This window comes from Lacerta agilis, chromosome 2 (assembly GCF_009819535.1).
Source record: "Lacerta agilis isolate rLacAgi1 chromosome 2, rLacAgi1.pri, whole genome shotgun sequence".
Classification (NCBI taxonomy): domain Eukaryota; kingdom Metazoa; phylum Chordata; class Lepidosauria; order Squamata; family Lacertidae; genus Lacerta; species Lacerta agilis.
The window spans coordinates 11,806,656-11,826,100 of record NC_046313.1 but is presented as its reverse complement, the minus strand read 5'-3'; the positions used below and the strand labels follow the sequence as shown (position 1 = coordinate 11,826,100).

General features: G+C 42.4%; 2 protein-coding genes across 3 annotated transcripts in view; one reads left to right on the top strand and one right to left on the bottom strand.

Moving 5' to 3' along the window:
• SENP1 (SUMO specific peptidase 1) overlaps positions 1 to 13,345 on the bottom strand; it is a 28,961-nt gene extending 15,616 nt beyond the window's left edge. The window contains exons 1-10 of the mRNA XM_033138606.1: positions 13,247 to 13,345; positions 12,458 to 12,507; positions 10,353 to 10,404; positions 9,037 to 9,167; positions 7,039 to 7,123; positions 4,741 to 4,900; positions 4,207 to 4,378; positions 3,264 to 3,367; positions 2,911 to 3,161; positions 2,500 to 2,554 (exon numbers count right to left, since the gene is read on the bottom strand). Of these exons, the coding sequence (XP_032994497.1) occupies positions 2,500 to 2,554; positions 2,911 to 3,161; positions 3,264 to 3,367; positions 4,207 to 4,378; positions 4,741 to 4,900; positions 7,039 to 7,123; positions 9,037 to 9,167; positions 10,353 to 10,356 (962 nt within the window). The 5' untranslated portion in view covers positions 10,357 to 10,404; positions 12,458 to 12,507; positions 13,247 to 13,345. The remainder of the gene's footprint in view (positions 1 to 2,499; positions 2,555 to 2,910; positions 3,162 to 3,263; positions 3,368 to 4,206; positions 4,379 to 4,740; positions 4,901 to 7,038; positions 7,124 to 9,036; positions 9,168 to 10,352; positions 10,405 to 12,457; positions 12,508 to 13,246) is intronic.
• A 245-nt stretch (positions 13,346 to 13,590) lies between these two features.
• The window catches only part of PFKM (phosphofructokinase, muscle), a 54,019-nt gene continuing 48,164 nt past the window's right edge, over positions 13,591 to 19,445 (top strand). Inside the window, exon 1 of one of the 2 annotated variants that reach the window (XM_033138602.1) lies at positions 13,591 to 13,609. Coding sequence is in view for 1 of the 2 variants with exons in the window: in XM_033138601.1 (XP_032994492.1) it covers positions 15,627 to 15,753 (127 nt within the window). In the remaining variant the exon portion in view is untranslated. Of the gene's footprint in view, positions 13,610 to 15,613; positions 15,754 to 19,445 lie in introns of those variants that run through there. The other variant, XM_033138601.1, reaches the window with a different exon arrangement.

Genomic DNA, 19,445 nt, shown 5'->3' with positions numbered 1-19,445 from the left:
ATGTGCCAGTCTACTGACAGCGCTCTATTCAAGTAAGTTTTGTGTTTAGGGTCTACAGGAGAATCTAGGCATCTTGGATTCCATGGTGCCTCTTTGGAAAGGAATCTATATTACAGCTTTGTTCTTAACTGTGACACAGGTGTAGACACATATGTTTTTCATACATGTACCTCTCCTACAAACAAAATAAAAATGTGCTCCTATTGCTCAAGGAAGGGAGCAGTCACGCAGGGTTGGCAGGTCATGAACATGTGGGCACCATGTCAAGTCCTGCTCCTACAAGGTCATTTGCATCCCTTATTCTGATTGATGAGTTAGTGGGCAGAAGACATGGGCCACACAGTACTCTACAATAAACTTTTTCAAAAAAAATATTTTTTTTTACATAAAATTTATATAAAAAAGCGGGTCTTCAGGATAAAAGGGGGCAAGACTTCCATTAATTTTAATCTGACAAATAGTAGTGCCCGTTCTTCTGAGGTGGTTATTTTAGCTGAAATTCCACTGAACAGTAGTGCCATCCTTGGAAGAAAAGTGACAAAGAAGATTGGTGGTTGCTCAGTCCAGCTGCACAGCCTACAATCAAATGAAGAGAAATTTCAACTTAAAGGGACACTGGGGAGCCCCGAGGGGTGAGAAGGTTGGAAAGGGCCATGAGGCTTGCCTAATAAAGTGCAGACAGAGATGCAGTGCTGGGGATCTCTCACAAGATGGCACTGCAAACAGGCTACAGGAGAAGCCGGAAGCAGCGATGACAGAAAGATCTCTCCCTCTCATGAACACACTCACTCTCGTACTCTGTGAGAGTAACAGTCTACATGTTCACCCATGAATTCGCTGGCCATTAACATACCGGTACATTTGGCACATACTGCTACCTACATAGCGTATTATATTGAATTTCTTTCTTTCTTTCTTTCTTTTAATTAACACTTTATTGTTTAAAAAAACATTCACACAGTTCACACAATTCACACATCCAACAAATATTTCTACAAAATTACAAAAATTTCAAAACAATACAAAACAAGACAACACAAAAAATCAACATAGTTTCCAAAATTTAAATCATACTTGTTGTCAAACAAAAGGACTTCCAATTAACATCGCTGTATATGTTAATTTTTGCCCAAATTTCTCGCACAGTTATAAGCTTTTTATTCCCTTCTTTTTATCTCTTAACTTACTCTGATTTAGTATCTTATTTGGTTCAGTCTAATTCTGCTAATAGAAACTTTCCTATACCATTATTCTCCATATACTTCTTAAACAGTTTCCATTCTTTATGGACTTTTTGTTTTGATTGTTCTCTTACCCTTCCAGTAGCTTTTGCTAGCTGTAGATATTCCATCATTAGATTTTGCCAGTCTGTAATATTAGGCAGTATCTTATTTTTCCAGTTCCTGGCTATTAAAACTCTGGCTGCCGTTATCCCATACAATAGTAACATTCTTTTTGATTCTTTCAATTCATTTGGCACAATGCTTAATAAAAATATTTCTGGCTTTTTCTTAAAAGTACATTTTAACAATTTCTTCAATTCATCATATATATTATTCCAAAATGTGCCAACCTCTGTACAGTGCCACCACATATGCATATATTGAATTTCTGTGCTCTGCTTTTGTATTGTTTTATGAGGTGTTTTACTACTACAGTATTGTCCATGCCTTTAGATACTTCTTTGATACAAAGTGGTAGCATTTAAAACATTATATATACAGTATCTGCATCTATAAATACCCTGATCCCTGCAATTTCCTGCCTCCTCACTTTCACAGCCTGGAAGCAGAAACGAAATGTGACTGTGAAGTTACAGATTGAAAAGCAAACTAACAACAACAAAAAACCTTATGAAAATCATAGTTGCAGATCAGAAAAAGTGGTCAAGATGCTTTGCTGGATTGAAACCCAAAATTTCTGACCAAAGAGGGCCACGATCTAGCTGTGGTCTGATCAGAATCTTCACTTAGTAGCCAAGCTACTACTACAAGCTGTCATCTGAGCAATGTCTAACCTATCTAATAACAGAGTTAAAACCCACTGGCAAAATAAATTTAGATAAGACAAAACACATAGAAAGTTAAACCAACAGGCCCAAATCCAGAAGAGACAAAAGTAATGCTACAGTCCCACTGGGCAATAAATGTTTTGAGTGGAATTCAACCTCACCCTATGATGAACTTTCCTTCTGTACAAGCATTTTAGCTTGCCAGGCAAAACATCCTCCGTCTTCACCACCATTGCCTTTCATGGGTTCGCCCGGACCCCCCCCCCCCAAGTCAAGGGAGTGCAGGAGGGAGAGAGGGAGACCCTGCTGTGCAAGTGGAAGTCCTTGCACAGGGCTTCCACTAACGCAGCTTGCTAAGGTGAATGTAACTAACTTGTCCTATCAATTTCAATGGGACTTGAACACAACTTTCTCTGTTAGAACCTTTATCCTTCTATTTTGCATCAAGGGGAGCTCTCAGCTGTGGTCCCCACAAGGAAGACACTTACCTTGGTGCTGGAGATTTGAAGTCTTGGCCATTGAGCATTACGACAGAGTCAGATCCTAAATGAAGAACAAGCAATATTAATCTTTATGAATGCACTTCTTTAAAACAAAACCATACCATCCAGATCCTCCCATTTTGTTTTGTGGGTTCCAGTTTAGCTATCAGTTTATTATGCGGCTGTAGATTATTATTATTATTATTATTATTATTATTAGCCTTAAATTGCATCCTGAGTGCAGGCCATCTGAATGCGGAAATTACTTCCACGTAAACGAGATTGGGAATGAATTGCAAGGAAACATATAGGCCATCTTACAAATATGTTGCAACAGTCTGTTAATGATCTTCAGAAAGTAAAAACTAAGAAGGGCTGAGCAGGGGGACGAGTTTAATTCTCATCTATTGTTTTCACCTTCAGCATGCACATCCAATGCCGACACACTATTTTGCCGAGCTGGTGTACTGGCGTCCTTGGGCTCAAAGGTAACACGTGAAGGGAAATTATGGACTGGATGTGGCAGTGGTTTATGAGAATGTTGCTCCTGAGTCCTGAGAACACCAGGTGATTGGTTGCCTGTGGTGGGGCAATAAGCTTCAAAAGGTTTCCTACTACGATTTTCAGCTTCTTTCACAAGGTTTTTATTGGAACCTGCGCATCTGGGTCTGAAAACAAACAAACAAACAAACAAGAAAGATCAGGGCTTCCACCAACAAACTGAAAACATGAGGTAGATAATGAGCTAGCAGCATATTTCAGAGACTCACAGGTTGAGAGACAACAACGAAGAGGACTTTGAGACTGAGCATTTCTTCCCTGTAACCATCTGAATCAGTTGCCTGTAAATCTCTTTTTCTTCCTCTCGAACTGTCTGTGGAGAAATAACCACACATATTTCAACCAGCCAAATAGCTCAACCCTGGCTCTGCAGAGACATGCAACAACCTGTAGTATAGAAAGAGTCCACATATTTATCTACCTGACACCAAAAGTTTTCACTTTAAAAAAAAAAACCAACAAAAAAAACCTAATGGTTTAAGCCTCTGTGACAAAGGCATACATCATGAGAGGCAAAATTCTTTTTATGTATTATTTAATACACTGCTTAATTCCAAAATTCACAAACCCCAATACGCAAGATGAAACCAAAGATCAGGGTCAGATGCTCTAAAGATTTCAAATAAAAGGGTCGTAGAGAAGAATAAAATGCCTCCTCCCAGCAATGCAAAACTGTGAACAACAAAACATAATAGTGTATGATTTGGCTTATTTGTTTGGACACACCCACTAATTGGTCTAAGGGCACGTCTTCGCATCTGTGGATTTATCTTTCTTCCTTACTCATGTTCTCTTCCCCTCTTTCCTTTATCCATCTATCCCTTCCTTTCCAAGGACTCCTCTCCCAAGTACTTTCCTTAATCTACTGAACCCCTGATTTTTCTGCTCCTCTTAGCCTAGGCACTTATCTCCCCCACAACCCAAGATCAGAGAGCTCAGTCAAACCTAGTCAGAGACGTGCGCATGTCTAGCAAACCCTTCTGTGGTAATAGGGAAATTAAGCCAAACACTATGAGAGATGTCACCCCCAGCACAAAACAATGGGGGGGGGGGATAAATCTGTAAAAAGGTTGTAAAACCCATGAGAAATCAAAGCATAAGGCTCCTCACACACAGGACACTTTATTCTCTCTCCTTTTTCCTTTCACCTACCTCTTCTGCGGTGCTGATGGATCTCCTTTGGGATTTCTTGGGACTTAGTAAGCTCCGACGACATGGAGCACTCCATGATGGACTAGTAACAGACTTAATTGGAAAGGATTTTTCAAATGCAGAAATATGGCAATGGTGATTTGATTTCCCTGCAAATGAATTTGCTGTCGCGCTGGAGAAAAAGTTCAAGGTATTAGATTAGTAAGCCAGTACTATAAAGCTATTCAGATTTTTGTTTTCCATGCTTCATAAACCCAAAGCCGAAAGCCAGAGCAACCCTATTATTGCTTCCTCATTAAAAGGTAGTGCTGCTTTCCTCTTGAAGAGCATAACTTCAGGATCACTGTGACAATCCATCTTCTTCCAGCAGATGGGGAATATTCTAGAGCAGGCTTTCATTATCATTAAGAACCCCCCACCCCAGTTTTCTGCTTACAATACAAAAATCAAAATATATAAACTCCATACACTACCCTCCCAACACACTGCTAAATTTTATGAATACAGAACAAAATCTAGTGAAACCTAATGTACCTTTGACTTTTGCGTGCATCAAAATATACGCTGCGGTTTGCTCTAGGCTTCTGTAAAACAGGACCCAGAGCAGAATCACAATTCCTCCACTGCCCATTAGCACTTGTTCCAAATGGGCTTTGCACTCCTGCTGCTTGATACCTCTCAGGGGATGGAGGCCCTGTGAGAAAGAAGCATTGAACAATAAATGAAAAACAAACTGATTCACTCCCAAGTTATCCATTACAAACAACCTAATTGTATCAAGCATGACAGGGCTTCAGAGGAGTTCCGTGGATGTACAGTGGTACCTCGGGTTAAGAACTTAATTCATTCTGGAGGTCTGTTCTTAACCTGAAACTGTTCTTAACCTGAACCTTATTCAGTTAGAAATGTGGGGGAAATTGTGGAACCATCATATAAAATTTACAGCATGCACGATCTTGAAGGAAAACATTATGAAAATGATGTACCGTTGGTATTTGACGCCGGTGAGGTTAGCAAAAATGTATAGAAAAAGCAATAAGAAGTGCTGGAAATGTGATTTGAAGGATGGAGATTTTTATCACATGTGGTGGGTATGTGATAAGGTAAAAATATTTTGGGAAGCAATATACAATGAACTGAAAAAAATACTTCAATATACATTCCCGAAAAAACCGGAAGCCTTTTTGCTTGGACTGGTAGGGGAAGAGATCAAAGACTTTTTCTTTATGCCACCACAGCGGCGAGAATCTTGCTAGTACAGAAATGGAAATCGACGGATCTACCAACGGTTGAAGATTGGAGAAGGAGATTATTAGAGTATTCAGAACTAGCGAGACTAACTGGGAGATTAAGAAACCAAAGAGATCAGCAGTTCCAATCAGAATGGAGTAAATTTCTGGAATATTTAAAAGACTGTAAAAATCTGTAATAATAATAATAATTTAATAATAATTTATTATTTGTACCCCGCCCATCTGGCTGGGTCTCCGCATCTGTACACTTACAGGTGTGGTGAAATACTTGCCAAGTAACAAAAAGAATAATTATAGAATGTGGCAGTAGTATGATGGTAATAGATATATGGAAATTAAGGGAAAGCGGAAGAATGATGAAAAGTTAGAAAACTAAAGTAGAAAAGGAGGGAAGTGAAATAAAATGTATCATGTTTGAAGTGTGTTATGCATACCATGGGCTGCAAAAAGATCAAACTTATCCATCCTTAAAGAAATCAGCCCTGAGTGCTCACTGGAAGGGCAGATCCTGAAGTTGAGGCTCCAGTACTTTGGTCACCTCATGAGAAGAGAAGACTCCCTAGAAAAGACCCTGATGTTGGGAAATATGGAGGGCACAAGGAGAAGGGGACGACAGAGGATGAGATGGTTGGACAGTGTTCTTGAAGCGACTAGCATGAGTTTGGCCAAACTGCGGGAGGCAGTAAAAGACAGGCGTGTCTGGCGTGCTCTGGTACATGGGGTCACAAAGAGTCGGACATGACTAAACGACTGAACAACAACAATGCGTACACGTAAAGTACAGCAACATGCATGTACTCGGTAACTGTTAAGTCTTTTATCGCTGGTAACATCAACCTTTATCATGGAGCCCAAGTTCAGTCTGCGTTCCAAAATGAACATGGCCTCTGGACCACAGTCTGCTCTGGATAAGACTGGGCCCCAAGAATACAGAACAGGGTCCTATAATTCAACATGCTTACTGCAAGACACTATTTGTTGGGAGCCACCCAGAGTTTTTAATTATTAAAGGGGAGGTGTTAGCCAAATTAATGAAGGATAAGCTTTAAGTAGCTGCTCGTTATGAGGGCTGTGTATCAAAGGCTGTATGAGTATCAGTTACTGTAGAACATCCGGGGGGGGGGGGGAGAGCTGCTGTGCTAATGTCTGGCTTGTAGGTTACCTTTGGGCATATAGTTGGCCACTGTGAACCAGATTCAATGAAACAGAAAACCCCCAGTATAGCACGTGGAGGGAGGTTTTCCGTCTGGCAGGCAGAAATGCTTGCACTGACAGAGCAATCAACTTAGCATAATGCTGAATTCCACCCTAAGAATACAGGATGGTGGGTTAGATGGGCCAGTAGGACACTTTATGTTCTTAAGGAATATTTCAAAAGTTTCAATAGAAATAAGGCACCCATTTTACTTTGGTCAAATGCATTCCTCTATACAGTAGAAGTTTAGACTCAACCATAAACTATAGCAAGGCAGCATGCATAACTTCACCAAAGGAAATTTCACGTCAGTGTTACAATCAGCGCATGTTTTAAAAGCTTTAAATTGGTTTCTCAAGTGAACCCAAGTCAGCCTCACCTTACCTGAATAGTAGCCGAAACTGCAGGAAGTATTTCCAGTCGGACAAGTAAAAGGCCTCTCCAGATGATCAAACTTGTTTGATGAAAACTGCACAAGAGAGGCCATAAAATCAGAATATATTCAAAGGAAGGATCACATCTGGGGAAAGTGTGTGTGTGTGTGTGTGTGTGTTTTTTCATGCATAATCGAAGCACTGTGCAACTGTTATTATCATTAGCTACAACATTATAAGTGAAACTAGACCTGAAATACATGGAGAACCTCTAGAATTTTGCAGCTTGAAAATATCCTAAAGAAAGATTACGCAAATACAATGCTGCATTCAAAGTTTGGAAACGCTGCAGAACTAATCACATACCTATGGCCAACTAATAATAATGCCTTTTGCTTGTCTTCAGCCGTCCAACATTGAAGCTTGGGGGGATTATGCAGTAGTGACACATTATAAACCTCAACATCTTTCTCTATGTGACTACTTCTTCTTTCTTTTTGACAAATTAAAAATCTTAAGTCAGATTTAAAATGTGCACCCCACCACTGAGACCATTCCATCCAACCTCCCAAAATTTCAACATCTCTTGCGATGGTTTGACCTCTTTCTGTTTTAACAGTACAAATTCTACACCAGGGGTCCCCAAACTAAGGCCCGGGGGCTGGATGTGGCCCAATCACCTTCTAAATGCAGCCCGCGGCGGTCCGGGAATCAGGGTGTTTTTACATGAGTAGAATGTGTCCTTTTATTTAAAATGCATCTCTGGGTTATTTGTGGGGCACAGGAATTCGTTCATATATTTTTTCAAAATATAGTCCGGCCCCCCACAAGGTCTGAGGGACAGTGGACCGGCCCTCTGCTGAAAAAGTTTGCTGACCCCTGTTCTACACCCTCCATATCTCCTCAAAATCATTTCTCCTGCATATTGCCTGTCTTACCTTAATGGCACATGCTAATTTGTAATTAACAGCTATATCCATCTCTTTATACCATTCTTCAATTTTATATTCTGCTTGCCCCTTCCACTTCCTAGATACAATAATTCATGCAGCTGTCAATAAATTTGTGATCAAGTCCTTCATAGCCTGTGAACCTTCCACCCTATCGTAAATTGAAAATAATGCTACCTCTGGAATTTTGGTCAGCTTTAACCCAGTGATTTCTGTTATCTCCTTAAAAACCTCTACATGACTTCTGCCCTCCCAACCCTCTTAGTAATTATGCGGCTGTCTAGTTCTAATTGACAGTAGGAAATTTTACTTTATTTTATAGTATGAAATAATAAACCCAGTATTCCTGAATACAAATTCATCTTTACACACTCACGGTGAACTGCCCTGAGATCTATGAATGAAAGGTGGCATACAAATTATAATAATAATAACAACAACAACAAACTTGCAGGAGATAAATATCTGAGGCTCCGTTAGAACAGCTGGATATATCCCCAACTTCATTCTACAGTGGTGCCCCGCTAGACGAATGCCTCGCAAGACAAAAAACTCGCTAGGCGAAGGCATTCGTCTAGCGGGAGGCTGCCCCACAAGACGAAAAAGTCTATGGGGCTGCCTCTTTTTTTTTTTTTTGTCTAGCGAAAACACGGCTCTCATTGCCGCTTCGCTAGACGAAAAACCCGCTAGACGAAAATTTTCGCAGAACGAATTATTTCCGTCTAGCGGGGCACCACTGTATTTAGTATATATTGAAATCAACCAAGCTAATGGCAAAGCAATCCTAAAAGGGGCCAGCTATCCAAACACCACATTCTGCCAGTGGTATCTTACTGCCCACTTGAGTGGGGATTGGGCTTTCACTACAACACCACCCCCATTCCAGCAGCCAGTAGATTGCAACACTTCCAACCAACCAATCAACATTGAGAAGTTGAGGTTGCAGCCAAGTGTTATAAGTCAAAGACCAAAAATGAGCCTCATTACTTTTGTAGTAAAAATACAGTAAAAAAATAATAATAATACAGCTAAGAAATAAAAGGAGCTCATTCTCAAACCTTGTTGCCAGACAATGGAAGCTGATCTCCTGAGAGAGCGTTCTGCTGTAGAGGAAGAGTCTTGAACACAGAAGTGTGATTAGCTAACCCATAGTCTCCAGCCTCCATCTTCATACAATCGGCAGTTTCATCTGAAAGGGAAAAGCTCCTTAGTGTATGATTATCAGGAGGAAAGAAAGTGTACACGATCCAATAGAGGTTTTCACTTCTAGAAGCTCCTGTTAAGCAAACAGGAATTTCCAGGTGGCGCAGCTGGGACTTCTGCAGGAGAAATTTCCTGTGGAGTACATAACAGTGAAATAACAAATGCCAAAGAAGCAAATACAAACCCCAAGAAAGGAAAACACCAGAAAGAGACCATCCATGCATGAACTTTATTCACACTTGTAACAAGCTTCATACAGAAATCAAGGTAACTTGGCAAACACCTTGAGCAATCATATATACAACAACAGGGATTGTCAACCTGGTGTCCACAAATTAGGCATTAACTGGTGCCCCAGACACTTAGGCAGGACTCATAGCTGGCTTCCTAATGTAAGCATAACGTTGTCAGGGATGGCTACCTAATTTTATGGTATGCCACACTCCCAAGGGCACCTATTTTGTGACTGGTGCCACCCAGTACTCTCTCAAAATTCATGGTGTGTCCACTGGTCCAAAAAGGTTAGCAACACCTGCACTACAAACTGTAGCTTTCACATCTCAAAAAGGTACAATTTACATTCTTCACAAAGCTAAATTTAAGAGACAGTAGGTAGCATTTAAATACATTCAGATGATAAGCAGCAGCCCCTCGAGCTACATAAAAACAGCCCCTCTCTTTCTCTCGCACAACCTTGCAACAGCTAAAATCTAATAATCTCTTTGCCAAATGGAGAAAAATGAGTGATCTTCTCCAACTTGTCAGAAACCTCTCACTACAACTGCACCTGCTTATTTACTATTATAGATGGCCAGCATGTTTGCAGGGAACCAAAAATGCACACAGGACACAGAGCAAGCACATAGGATGTAGAGCAACCCCCTAAGAAGCAAGGTGATATTAATCATGCCGCAGCAAGGTTTAGGAAGCTGCTGGTTACAAAACTAGAGTGATACAGATCCTAAAGCTCAAGCAGGAGCATAAACTGGGTAAAATCCTAATGTGTAATTCCTGCATATCACCATAGGATTTCTCCAGACTGGGCTGTTAGGTAGGTCTGAAAGTGTCTGAAAAGACATGGAGATTCTATTGAGGAGTTCCATTTGATGTAGGTTTTATAATGTTAAAGGGTGCAAGACAAAATGGGCTGGTATAACATGCACAGACTCACCCATTCCTGAACTGCTCACATAACTGACTCATATGATGTAAGTTTCAAGTGCCTGAAAAGAGCAAGATGTATAACATATTAAGGATTTAGACCAAACCCCATGGAATGTTTGTCTAGTACAAATACCCAATTTCTTGAGTATAAAAGTTGGAAAAAGAGTTGTGAAGTCTAGAACAAAGCATTGTAATCACACATTGTATGGAAAAAAATATACATACTTTTAAGAGTGAACGAGAAAAAAGTTTTTAAATATTGCTGCTTCTGCTCTTCAGAAATCAAGAATACAATGTTTTAGCTCTTTTATTACCATGTCTACTCAGAAGTAAGTCCTATTGATTTCAATTGGGTTTATTCTTAAGTAAATGGGATTAAAAATGCAGTTTTAATCTAATTGAACAAGGGTGCAATCGTATTAGTGTCATGTTCATGCATAGTGATGTTAAATTCTCGAGAATAATCTTTTGGAGAATATTCTCGAGAATATTCTCCAAAAGATTATTCTCAAGAATATAACATCACTATTCATGCATATCACCAACTTGCAAATGTTCATAGCTGCGTGTTACAGTTCAGAACCCTTCTCCTCTGACCATTCTGACAAGTCAAAGGCCACAGACTCTTTGATGTACAATTGAAATCTGTGGTGGAGCTTCATGCTCCGGCACCGGGGTGGGGGTGGCGGAGAGCAGGCAGGGGCGGGGCTGGTGTGCGTCCTGGGGGCATGGCGGGCCGCCCACAGGGGTGTGGTACCCAGCACAGGCAGGGGGGGCAGCTGCAATGGCACCCCACCGGAATCGCACTGCCGGGGGCGGTGTGTTCCCTCTGCACTCCTCTTCCTCCGCCAGTGATTGAAATACAGCTTTATACTCACATCATTAAGAAACTAAATATTCCACACTATCCTTTTCCACTAACTAAAAGTTGGTAGTGGAACTAGTTTTTCAGGGTGTGGTCACCCAACTAATTGTCCTGTATTACCATGATTTTGCAATTAAATGAACTACTAAACTGCACTGGAGACAATGTTTCAAAACAAGGATACATTATATCAGAGCTTTCCAAACTGTGTGTCATGACACGTTAGTGTGTCGGCTGCAGTGTGTCCCACAAATGCTCCCCAAACTTCTCCTGGGGCTGGAAAGGGGTTAATTTAACCACCAGTTTGCTAGTAAAACTGAATTACTGTGTCACGAAATGATGCATGTGTAAAAAGTGTGTCACCAACATGAAAAGTTTGGAAAGGTTTGCATTATATATATGATTGGGTGTTTTATCTTCTAACCTCTGACTTCCCCCTCCTGTTCTCACTAGGCCATTTTTGCCACTCTTTAGCTAAGAGAATTCTTGCAGTTTCGATAACAGAAATCTAAGTTGAATGTTTTCTTTGAGTCTGTCAATTCCAGTCAAAACAACACAGCCACCAAAGACGGCAAAGGTGGAAATACTGTGTGCAGAGTGAAGACACAGCAGATTGCTTTTCCTACACTATCATACAGAATTCATTTTTATGTAAATCACCAAAGGAATTTTGAGGATTATGCAGTACATAAATCCTGCTAAATAAATAAAACGCAGTTAGGTTTCCACAATAGATTCAAGGGACATAGCAGTGGTGACTATAAAGTCAAACTTTGTGATGTTCTATTATGCTTTTGTTATTTATTGTTTGTAAGCCGCTTTGTTACTCATGTGAGTGAAAGGTGTCATAGACATATAATAAATAAAATCAAATGAAGTACAAAGCGAGCCGGGTGGTGATGAGCTGCACTCATAAGCTCTCCCTTCCCAACCACCCCACACGAAAAAGCTTCAGCAGATCTCCTTTACTTTTAGCAGTTGACTTGAAGTGGAAATTCAATTCAACGGCTCATCATGGCACAATCCAGCAGGTGGGGAGGGAGGGGATGGTACCTGTCAAAATCCTTACTTCAGCTGTTAAGCGCATACAACAATTCTTCACAGGGGTGGGTTACCTTTTGTCAAGCCATGCAGGATATATCACCATGATGCATTCAATTTAAATACTGCCTTCCATGCAGGCTTCACAGTACAAAAAAACGCAAATGTACGTAACTGTAATACAGAACATAGCCTTCTCTTCATACCTTGATCCTGCCCAGCGGCCCCTGTGGTCTTCCTCCTTTCCAAGAGATTCCTAAAGCAAGAGATTTCAGTAAGTCAGTTCAGCTCTCCTCTGAGGGATAAGGGAGAAGTTCTATTCAGAGGTCCTTCTGGGTAGTGGCACCTGCCCTGTGGAACGCCCTCCCATCAGATGTCAAGGAAATAAACAACAACCTGAGTTTTAGAAGACATCTGAAGGCAGCCCTGTTTAGGTAAGTTTTATAATTTTTGATGTTTTGAATGTTCCTTCATGTTTTTAATATTATGTTGGGAGCCGCCAAAGCGGCTGGGTAAACCCAGTCAGATGGGCAGGGTATAAATAATGAATTATTATTATTTAAACTGCATTTAAGCGGCTTGCACTTAATTGGGAGCAAGGCCCTTTTGGGCAAGAGTTGGCCTTTACTTCCAAACAGGCGCACTTTTCGCAGCAGCAACAACAGCCACCACCACAAGAGCGTCAGCCAGCAGCGAACTCCCTCCCCCTCCCCCTTCAAGCCCCGTCCGAGGCGAGGTTTGAACAGGGCACTTTCCCGCCCGCGCGCTTCTTTGGCCAGCCACGCTTCCCTCTCTCCAAGCTTGCCGGGTTCAAAACAAAGCGAGGAGAAAAGGGGGGGGGGGGTCCGTGAGGGAAGCGGATTGGGCCTTAAGAGGTCTCGGACGGCGGGGGAGAGAAAAGGTGAGGGACCCCAACTGGGGGGGGGGGATAGTAGGGCAGTTGCCATAACTACCAAGCCCAGACTTTTCCACCACCACCACCCCAACCAGTTTACCGGAAGCGAAGTCAGCGGCCGAGACGGAGGGAACTGAGGCGAAAGGCTCTTTGTTTCCGCCGCCGCCGCCGCCGCCACCCGCTTTCAAGCGCTCCGGGACTCTTTCTCTCTTTCTTTTTTCTTTTCTCCCCGGCCGGATTCGAAGAGGCGGGAACACGTCAAGGCAACCGGAAGCGGAAATACCTCTCCCGGTTTGCTCCGTCTCCCCGCCCTTTTCTCGCCCCTCCCACTTCCGGGGGAAGAAGAAGAAGACGACGACGACTCTGCTGCTGCGGAGGAGGCGGAGAGAACGTTGGCTCAGAAGGGGGCGGGGGGGGGGAAGGAACATACCCACGCGCGCGCAGAGTCTTCGGAAGGGAATTGGTAGGAGGAAGGAGGAGGAGGGTTGCGCGTGCGCACGCGCTGCGTGGTGGGGGGTGGGGTGGGAAATTGCCGGTAGTTTGGTAAAGGAGGTTGCATGCATATGCGTGCAGGGTGGGTGGGTGGGTGCATATGTACTGTATATATTTGGAAGAACGTATGTAAGCAGGAATGCGCGTATATGTATATATTTGCAAGTATGTGTGTTTGGAGTTGCAAGTATGTAAGCATGCAAGAGTGTGTATGTATGTATATATTTGCAAGTATGTATGCATATGCGTGAGCCTAGCCAAGGGGTGGGCAATAAAAATCAATACAAAACTGAGATTCTGCCTCTAACAAAAGCCTGCCCCCCCAAAAAAAAATCCTGGTATGCATATGCAACTGTGCATGTGCCTTTGTATATATTTTCATGTTTGTATGCCTATATATTTGCAAGTGTGTGTGTGTACTTGCAAGTATGCATGTGTGCGTCTGTATTGTATCAATGGCCTTCTGATGGTAGCTTGTGGTTCTGCTCCAGAATAACAGTGGGTTGTGTTTTTTTTTAAAGGGGGGAGCATCTGAATAGATGTGTGCTGGATGTTGGGTGAGGCAGGGGCAGGGTTGTCTTCCAAGGGCTGGTGGGTTTCTCATCATAGTTGAAAACTGGTACTCACAACTTTCTGTGTAGAATAGATTTTTGCAAGTAAGACACGAAGGAAAGCAGCATAATGGTACCCTGTTGCATCTTTTACTCAGGCTCACAGACTTTGAGCATGGAGGCTGCAGCTTGCCGTAGTTGCCAGAACTGATTTGGAACATCGGGTTATTGGTACATCGCATTCAGTGTTGTGTACCATAAGGGTGTGAAACTTGTTGCCCTCTCGATGTTGTCGGACTCCAAATCCCATCAGCCCCAGCTGATGGGGATGGCGGGTGTTGTAGTCCAGCAACATTGGCAGGGCCAGCAGTTCTCCACCCTTGGTCTATACTACCTGGCAGCAGCCCTCCTGAATTCTAGAATTTTCCCCAGCGTTGCATTTTGCTTGCAAAGCATGTGTTCTACCACAGAATTATGCCCGTTTCCCCAAGGATTATCTTCCCTATTGAAAGTCCTGCCCTTTGGAAATTGTCTAATCCTTATTTTGAAAGTCATCAAAGTTTGCAATCCTGCTCAAGGTACCTAGGAGTAAGCTCTATTATTCAACATGCTTTTCAGTGTCTAAGATTGATCTACATACCTGTGGCCATTGCTGCCTCTGTTGGGCAGAAAGTAATGATACAGTATGTTTATTTTTTAAAAATGCTGAGTGAGCCATTGAAAACAGGGTGTGAATTTGTCAGAGCATTTATTATGGCATGTGTGTGTTCAGTAGGAGGAGGGTGATTAGAGAAGGGGAGAAAACTTCTCAGTGAAGCTTTCCTTGTATGTGGTTTGAGGAGAACGAGGCTGCTGTCCCAGAGTTTCACAATTTTTCATATACAGTAAAGCACTGCCAGCAAGGAAGATATTCTCCATGATACGCATGCATTCAAACTTCTCCTTGACATGTCATCAATATCATATAGCTAGTTGGGTATTGTCCTTTGGGGATTCTTCATGGGGGTGGGGGCAGGGTTTTCCATAATCAATACCAAGTTCTGCTGTATTGCTGAGGTTAGATCTATACTGCAGGTTAATTTTATTTCTCCTTGGTGCAAGTTTTGGCTCACAGTGCTTATAGATCTTGAACTCATATTTTTATCCCCTATATAAATTCATTACAGTATGTTGGGGAGTCTGTTAATTCTATTATGTGCAGCCACAGCAACATGTAAAATACATTCCTAATGTAAAATAAGTAATCTTGAAAGGGTGAATCCGAACCTGTCTCTTTAAAGTAGCTTACAGTTGCAAGACAACATGACTGGGACATTTTCAATGAAAGGTCATGACTTTAATATCTACCAATAAGGGTGAGGAACGGCAGAGGCAGCTGTCTAGAGGCCTAACACAGCATCTATAAATATCACACAGGAAAGCACGCATGTTCTGGTTATGTGGGCTCCCCTGGACCTCTCTGTAGTAGGGTCCAGTCTTTTCATTTCAGTGTCACTTACCTTTGCAGCTGTTATCTTCTTCTTTACTTTCTACTCATTCTCTGAAGAAAAAGAAGAGCAAACAGGTTAGTGTAGATTCATGTTCTAGATTTTTTTTTAATTGCCTCATAAAACATCTTAGGAGTTTAGAATACCACAAATAGAATCTTACCGCTCGGTCGAAGAGCCAAGGCTGGTTCAAATCTCTGTTTAAAGGTAAAGGGATCCCTAACCGTTAGGTCCAGTTGCGAACGACTCTGGGGTTGCGGCACTCATCTCGCTTTACTGGCCGAGGGAGCCGGCGTACAGCTTCCGGGTCATGTGGCCAGCATGACTAAGCTGCTTCTGGAGAACCAGAGCAGCACACAGAAATACTGTTTACCTTCCCGCCAGAGCGGTACCTATTTATCTACTTGTACTTTGAAGTGCTTTCAAACTTCTAGATTGGCAGGAGCTGGGACCGAGCAACGGGCGCTCACCCCGTTGCAAGGATTTGAACCACCGACCTGATGGTCAAGCCCTAGGCTCTGTGTCCCTTTCAAATCTCTGTTTAGCCAAGAAGAATACTGTGTGGCCTGGTGCCTTTTGTTTTTGCCTATATCTACTTCACACTTCAGGAAGAGCTTGATAGAAGTTTATATATGTGTATCCTAGGCTAGTGCACGAAGAAATCTTAAAAATAAAAGGTCACGGCCACTAGTAGGATTATGAGCTTTCCAGAGTAGATAAAAAGCGTCACAGTCTGCCCATTAGTTGATGCTTGAGATTGTAGCTTGCTTTGTAAAACTCTGCAGGAGAACGCTGCCCTGGCAAGTTTTATGAATGTAAGATGAGAAGGTAAGGTATTGTAGTAGTGCAAGCAGTTACCTCTTGGTTTCCTTTACAATTCCCCTACTCTGCTTGTTTTTAAAATTCACAGATGGATCTCTTCTGCTGTGTCTTAGCAAATGCCTTGGTAGCAGTATGAGCTAATTCAAGCAGGGATACAAACGCCAGGCTTGTGGGTAGAACCAATCCTTCTAACACACACACACACACACGGCAAAGAGATAGCAGGCAGACATCAGTTGACAATTTATTCACTACGCAAAAAAAAAGAGGAAAAAATTCAAAGCTTGCATGTGGTTTCCTCTTGTTCTTTGGACCAAGATTGTCAGCTCATCAGTCTTCCTAGAATAGTTCCAACAACTCTGCCTCCCAAGGTGAAACCATGATCCTTCCCCAGTCTTCACTGGAGAATGCAAAGGAGTTAGATCCAATTTTAAGTGAAACTTAATGTTGAAGTAGGCTGTGCAAGAGTTGCTCAAAGGGGAATACGCCCCGTAGTTCTCATTCAGAGGTTGACCTCTCCAGGGCTTCTGAGTTAGCTGTTTAAGTTGTGATTCAGTAGCAACTGACCCATTCTCTGTTTCCAGGGTGGGGAGAGTTTTTCATCCCAAAGATGACTACTTTCCTCGTGGGCAACTTTTAGGGGTCCACATGCCAGCAAAGGCAAAAACAGGAAGCACAACGAATGTAAATTTCACGTTTGTACATAAGGCCAGTTTCAACACATCATCCCCCAACCAGGCCAGCAAGAAGCATCATAATTTAAGGAAAACTTTGCAGCCCGGAAAAAAATGTTCAAGGAGGGTGCAAAGTATGGCTAGGCTAGGCCTCTGCAGAGTCCCAAGGGCTACATTCCCCACTCCTGCTCTACTTTTACTCCAGTGTCATTGGACCTTCTTCATTCCCATTGCCATTGATGAGATTCCATGGACTGGATCAGACCACTGTTCCGTCTAGCCCAGCGTTGTAACAGTGGTTCTGATTGGCACTTCCAGGGGACCTCCCAAGGTCTGAATTTGGAATTCTTAATACATTTTATATATATATATATAAAATCACTGATCAACATCTCCTTACCAAGCTAGAAAAAACTTACCGGTAACCGCCGGGGTAGAAGACCTGTCGCCTTCCTGACTTTGTTGAACTCTCAATTCCCATCAACCCCAACCAACATGATCAATGGTCAGGGCTGATGGGAGTTGTGGTCCAGCAACACCTGAAGGGCGAAAGGTTGCCCACTCCTGCACTCTCCACGGATGACCCAAGATGCCAAGAAACCAGCCATTCTACATAAATGCATGCCCTTTGTTTTAAGGATTAGGAGGTATGAACAGGTGAGTTGTGATCGGCAGGTGGTGCCTGCTATGGAAGAGAGGTTTTTTCCATGCTTGTCACCCAACTAGAGTTTCCCAAACTTGGGTCTCCCCTTGTTTTTGGACTACAACTCCCATCATGCCCCGCTAGCAGGACCCAGTGGTCAGGGGTGATGGAAATTGTGGTCCAAAAACAGGTGGAGACCCAAGTTTGGAAAAGGCTGCACTAAATGAAATTTCAAAGTCGCTATACATTTGGTTTGGGCATGCTTTGCCATACACTAAGCAAGAGATTCTCCTTGCTTTAGAGTCGACTAACCACACAACGTGTTCATGAGAATAAGTGTTACTGAACAGAAATGCTAGATGGCACAGGGCACAGGGTATTACAGCTAGCGGACACTCTATCTGTGGTTGCACTCTGCCTGTTGCCAACTTTACATTAATTGAGTCAGCCTCCAGAGCTTTAGAGAGATGATCTACAAAGCCGCAGACTTATGCCAGGCGCTCTTGTAATCCCAGGAAGGAATTGATAAGATGATATTGAATTAAGAAAACGCTAGAGGAGGAAGCTAGCAGCTATGGCAAGATGAACTGTATTTCCTGTTTGGAGAAGCCTTTAAAAGTCCACAAAACAGTAACATCTCTCCCACCCCACCCCCCCAAAAAAGCCCCTACAGATGCCTATTTACATTAATAATAATGTGTGATACATTGAAGTTTGGAGTGAGAGGGAAGAAACAAACTCTCCAATTTAAAAGTTCCTTTGCTTAGTCGATTACAGGGGAATCTTAACTTGCCGCAGGCGGCCAGGTGAATGTCGATTTATAAACCTGCTTCAAAAGTTCTGTCAACAAGGACAACCCCTTGATTACAGCCGAAACAACTTTCCCTGCAGTCACTTTGCATTTAACTGTAATAGAACCCTGTATAAATAATGTGGACTTCTTTTTAAAGTGCTGATTTATTTACAAGATTTATATTACACCCCTCTCACTCATGCTTTCAGGGACAGTCCCATCTCATATGTGTTGCATCCTGTGGTGTCCATCAATACTTGGACAATACTTTGGTATCTGAAGAAGTGTGCATGCACACGAAAGCTCATACCAATATCAAACTTAGTTGGTCTCTAAGGTGCTACTGGAAGGATTTCGTTTGTTTGATTCAACTACGGCAGACCAACACTTAGAACAGATTTTGCTAGTGCAAAAGGACTTCCCCTTCCTCTCCTCCAGCCCCCCCCCCCATATTCTCCAAAGAGTTGGGGAGACCCCCTGGAACAGATTTCAGGGGGCTGCAAGAAGGAAGGAAGGATAATTCCAATTTGCGCAATATTTGATACCATCCTCTGAGTTTAAGAAGATGCCATGCTACCCATCTTTTTGCTGAAAAATCCAATTAAAATTAAAATTAAAATTAAAAAATGTTTAATACCAGAGGGGCACCGTTTTTCTCTCCACCCACCTGTATTTAAAATTGGAGTCACACTTTATCCTTATGCTGAAGTAGGTATATAGTGGTACCTTGCTAGTCGAACGGCTTGGCTCCCGAACGTTACAAACCTGGAAGTGAGTGTTCTGGCTTGCAAACGTTTTTCGGAAGCCAAACGTTCAACACGGCTCCTGCAGCTTCCG